Source organism: Chaetura pelagica, unplaced genomic scaffold, assembly GCF_000747805.2.
Source record: "Chaetura pelagica isolate M959 unplaced genomic scaffold, ChaPel_1.0 scaffold153, whole genome shotgun sequence".
In the NCBI taxonomy this organism is placed as follows: domain Eukaryota; kingdom Metazoa; phylum Chordata; class Aves; order Apodiformes; family Apodidae; genus Chaetura; species Chaetura pelagica.
Window position 1 is genome coordinate 1,662,582 of NW_009952707.1, and position 5,543 is coordinate 1,668,124.

At 37.7% G+C, this 5,543-nt stretch overlaps 1 protein-coding gene across 2 annotated transcripts in view; it reads right to left on the reverse strand.

Moving 5' to 3' along the window:
• Nucleotides 1–1,601: 1,601 nt before the first annotated feature.
• Nucleotides 1,602–5,543, reverse strand: part of AMPD3 (adenosine monophosphate deaminase 3) — a 27,088-nt gene continuing 23,146 nt past the window's right edge. Inside the window, exons 11-14 of one of the 2 annotated variants that reach the window (XM_009994245.1) lie at nucleotides 5,424–5,543; nucleotides 3,908–4,081; nucleotides 2,692–2,802; nucleotides 1,602–1,778 (exon numbers count right to left, since the gene is read on the reverse strand). In XM_009994245.1, the coding sequence (XP_009992547.1) occupies nucleotides 1,602–1,778; nucleotides 2,692–2,802; nucleotides 3,908–4,081; nucleotides 5,424–5,543 (582 nt within the window). The remainder of the gene's footprint in view (nucleotides 1,779–2,691; nucleotides 2,803–3,907; nucleotides 4,082–5,423) is intronic. The other variant, XM_009994246.1, reaches the window with a different exon arrangement.

Sequence of the window (5,543 nt, forward strand, 5' to 3'; positions counted from 1 at the left end):
CTAATGAGCTGTTTAGTACTGGTTGTCACCACTGCTACTCTGGCTGCATTTGTAAGGGAAAGTGAGACCTGATCAGCTCTTGAAAGAAAGGATGTAGCTGCCCAAAGAAATACAAGTGGCACAAGACATCTGATGTAGTAAACCATGCAGGGTTATAGGTCTAATGAGGCTTGACTGACTAGTATTCATTATTTGCTTTTTCTGCATTCATTCTGAATTACAGTTCTAAGATGCCTGACCTCCCTGTGTGCTATATTAGATGCCCAGGTCTCTAACTGTAGGCTCAAGATCCTACCTTAGGGACTAGAGGCCTGTAAATTAAGTAGTGCAATATTAGACTTGCAGGCATCAACATCCTCTGCTGCCCCTAGCTTCAAGTCTTTTTTGGTGTGAAACTACATGCAACTTCTACATTATAACAACATAACATATATAATAATATGGTATTGTGTAATTACCTTCAGTCCTTTCTGAATTAGTAATACTATGTCTTAAGAATGTGACCAAATAGAAAAAAAAAGTGATAAATATTCCAGTAGCTGTTTTTACTAGCCACTGCATCATAAACAGTTTAACATAACATGACAGGAAATGACACATTTCAAGTGGGCTACTTTCTGTCTACTTAGACAGTTTTACTGCTCATTCAACTCTAACTGACTAAAATACAAACACAAAGGTGTAAAAAGATGTCAGAAGTAGGACCAGAACCCAGGTCTGGAGTTTCTACCACTGATTCATAAGAACACTTCCTTTGTTCAAGTAAAAATTTCCCTTTACATGCAACCAAAATTATCTGCACAAATTTCCAAGTAATTTGAACTGGCATATCCACACATTCCCATTACAAAGCAATAAAAAAGTTCTCAACTTTCAAGGCAAAGTTTTCATTATATATTTAGATGTATTATTACAATGTACAATAGTGATGATTTTGACACCATGTTTTCTGCTTACTAGATTAAAAAGCATCAATCTGCTGTTCTTCACAGACATAGTACGTGATAACAGGAAGTAAATTAATTAGTCATTAATCGAGACTAACAGAATTTGGTTTTTCTAGTTTTCCTGTGGAACTGTTGAAACAGTAAGATAAAAACTGTCAGAACACCTTCCAGAATGAAAGGCTAGCCTCAAAATTATGCACCCGATACAAACTGCAAATGAATAAAGGGATAAGCTTCTAAGTGCTGACTGCCATGACTGCTACTGAGACGAGCAGGACAAAAAGGTGCCTGTCTGCTGCCAGCATCTACACAGTCCTAAGGCGTGTATCACAGATGTGCTATGAATATTCTCTTGTTTTCCAAGCTACAGTACAGTGCACAGTTAAGACAGTATGAAACAAGTATTACATGATTCTGAGTTTGCATTTACTATTTACAGCAATCTTAGAAAGCCTAATGTTTGTAGAAACTGAAATTTTTGCAATGAGAATAATTCAGTAAAAGGTAGCAGCAAATACTCTTCACCTTCCACAGATACTCTGTTTTACCTTGTACTGTTCACTTATGTCTTGGTAGCATCAACAACAGATAATTCCATGTTAATTTGCAGCTTATCCTGCTTAGGAATGAAATCTGGTTTCCTTGAGTTTGTAACTACTTCGACAGTGTAGAAATCTCTTCTGTTCTCATAGCATCAGACAGGAAACTAAGCTCATTGCACAGTGTCTCGTACCTGAAGGCCATCCGGATCTGTGCAACATTTGTCTTTCGAATGTCATTTCCTTCAGGCCCTTCTTTATGAAAATTCACCCCTAAGAATTTCTGCTTCTCCTGTGAATGGGGTTAAACATAGAAGGGAAGAAGTCAGTTCAACTGCTCTGATTATTGCGTAACTTAGTATCAGTTAGTTGAATTACTCCAGTGCAAGTGAAAAGAGCTGCTTCAACTAGCTGCCCAGTGAACCAGTTTTGGAGATTTTAAGGCCAAAGTTCTATATATGATTACCCAGCAGTGCACTCAGTCAGGCTTGCTAAAGCCCTTTGTGCTAGTGTTCAGTCTTCACTACCACACTTTTCATGTGAGAGGCAAAAAGAGGCTTAGGTTTCTTTTGTTAGTTAAAACAAGTGGCACAAGAGGAAAATCTTAATTGTCACTAGAGAATATTGGACAAAACAACAGAATATACTTGTAAAGCCCCTTCTCGTACAAGCTCTTTGAGAGGAATGTGTGAGTGTGTCATAGAAGAGAGGATACTCTAAAATAAGCCCTACGGAAAGCCATGGATTTATAGAATTTTAAAGCTAAAAGGGGATTTAATCTAATCTGGATATCTACACCAGAATATTTTCTGGTTTATATATTTTCTGTAGTACTCCCTTTTAAGCATAAACATGTCTTGCTTATGACAGGCAGTTTATTTTTACTCAATGGAAGACTGTCAAGGGGATGTCACCCAAATAGTTTAAGTTTTGAAACTGGAGGCAGAAAGGAGTATAAACAGGCACCTGGTCTCTCTGCATGTTTTGGAATTCCAACACAAAGCTAATGAGGAAAAATATAACACCAGTACTTTTTTAAATGTAAAACTGCATAGTAGATAGTTTGTGAGTATTTCTGGAAAAGAGGATAGGAATGTGCAAGAACACATTATATAAGCACTGACTATTCAGTTTCCAGACTATTGACTTACCAGTTCCTACTTGCCCTAATATTCACAAAAGGTATTTTTTTCAGCCATAATTACCTTATCTGACAGTCCACTCTGTAACACACTGTTTCTTGCTATTTCACACAAGTCACAGGTACTTAGTTTCCACACCTGGGCTGCAATAGCATATTCTTCCATGAGAGCTTCCTGTATCACACCAAAATAGGTTTAATATTAAATCATATGTAAATAGGGATATGTACTCATTACTAATTAAGGAATTTATACATGCTCTTTAGATAGCTGTGAAAAATTGGAGGTTTAAGACTAACATCATAATTATAAACAGATGGAATTATTTATTTCAAATTTCCCAAGGGCAGCTGTTAAATAATTAATAGGCAGTGGGTATCCAGTTATCTTAGTCTAAGAAATTGCAGCCTGCAGTCCAGATACTTAGAGGCATTTATTTGGCAATTTGAAATGAGCTCCCAGGGAATACAAGCACCTTAGAGGACATAGTTATGCATCTTAGTGAATATATCCACAGACAGCAGGGCAATTTCTCACTTCTGACCTTCCACGCAAGGAGGCTGGGTCTGACTAGCAGGCTGTCACAGCTGAAGATCTGTCACACTTTGTGTGACTCGGCTAGTGCTGTCTTACATCCATGCAGAAAGCCCCCACAGCAGATCTCTCCCTTTTCTAGCAGCCATGTCATGGGCCAGAAGCCTGAGTGGAGCACACCAGAGCGCAGCTTGTCCTCAAAACACAGACAACTGAGCAATGTACAGGCCACTCTAAGGCATGGCATGACTCAGGTCAGTGCCAACCACAAAACTGGTGCATTAAAACCAGTGACCACTGGCACTTCTGTCCTGCCAAGCCACCCCAGGGCAAGAATCAGTTTCAGTTCACTGAGCAAACAGCTCATACATCATCTTCAGAGATTCCACATTGTGTTTCTTGTAATGTACTTCCCCAGATTTATTAGTAAGGAAACTGGACTTTCCTGGCACTCTAGAGGATTGTTTATGAAGGCTCAAACCTCCCTTCAGCCTCATCCTTCATTCTATACTTCAACAGCCAACACTGGAGAGAGGCAAGAGTACAAAAGAAACATAATTAGGAAATTAGACATTTCCTTCTGCAACCTAACAGTGAGTAGTAGACTGAGAATGAGGAGGAATAATGAATGAAGTGACTGAAAGACATGACACTTGATATCCTAAGCAATGAAATAAAATAGCTTTCAGGTCATTCTGGGCCTGTAGTATTGTTGCCAAATTCCAGTGCTTTTTGCAGTTCTTACCTTTGTGTAATGAAACTGCATAGGATCATCTGTGGAGAGAGAGACATGGAGTCCCTTGTGTAGAAATTCCCGTAGTGGATTTTTTGAGTACTCCAGGAATAGACTGTTGTTACTAAGTGGAGACATAGCAATGGGTATTTGTGCAAGATAATAAAGGTACTGGAGGACAGGACTCTGCAAAACAAAACACAGTCCACATTTAATAGTACTATGGGATAATGCAGAAGGATTTCCCTTGCATAAAATGGAAATAGCATTCCAGAGGGAGAACAAAGACCCCAAGAATTTAGTTTGATACTAAACTCTGACTTATTTAGAAACTATTTAAAAGTCTGAATTTTAAATGTTACTAATCTTAATAAAAAGTTTACATTCTTCAACATATGTACTCTCTTCTTTATAAAGATATGATGAATAATATTACTGGAGATTAGTATTTTTGACCATTAAAGGCACTGCATTTGATACTAGTTGCATACCCTCCCCCAAAAGCTGAAACTCACCAATAACAAACATGTAACAGCTGCTAAGCAATTTGTTATTTTTGAAACTACAGTCAAATAGGTGAATTTTAGGAGCATAAGTTTTAATTTATTAGAAGTCATGTGTTGCTGTTGTACATAATACAAATAATTCATGGTCACCTCATCTTTATCACTATTTTTGGGCTAACCAACCTGTGAACTTAACAAATGCTTTTATTATTGTTATTATCATCTGCTGTGCTAGGTTATCACAGCAGGCCAAGAAGCAGAGAGTGAGGAGGAGAACGCTTTTGCCACATATGGCCTTGGCACTTAGTCTAATTTTAGGAATTGCTGGTTTTGAGCATAACAATAGATAAGATTTTAGGCAAAATATTTCATTGTCCTTGGTTATGTTGAAAAATACAGAGTTATCCAGCATTAACCAGAAAATTCAACTTACAAGAGAAGTAAGTTATTAAGTAAGTTACTCTTTCAAGTAAGTTACTCTTTCAAATACACTACAGTGCAAGTCTGCCACCCATTGACCAATTATTTTAATTACAAAATGGTGGCCTGGGGATGAGTTGTATGATGGTTCTTATTAACTAATATGCCCCAAGTTAAAGCATTTGTCCTGTCACAATTATCAAGTTGTATATAAAATATTGCTGTTATATTCAGCTATGTTAAACTTCTTAATCAAGCGATCCCAGTCTAACATGCCTAAGCAGTTTTTCCATGTAATTTTAATTCAGCTTGGAGTCACCAAACACAGGTGCTGCCAAGTCACTGTCATATCTGAACAGTTGATCTTCTCTATAAAGACACAGCTTTATAATATTCACTTAGAAGTTGTATTTTTGTAGCTTAAATAAAAACCAGGAAGTTCAGCTGAGGTTAAGTATTTTTGTTCAAAGCAAAGAGTTACTTGTGCCTTGCTAAGATAATTTTGGGCTACCCAGATAAAGTCTATTTGGTGACTGTTGTTTGAACCAGTGACTGATTTCTAAGCAGATGGTGATTGGTTTAAGTGAGCAACCAGGCAATACCTTCTTCAAGAGCAATCCATGAGAAATGTTGTCTGCTGTCAGAAAGGCTGATACAAGGTGTGTGATAGACCCAGCTTCTCCACAGTGAGGCCGAAACAGAAAAGTACACATGCCTCTTTC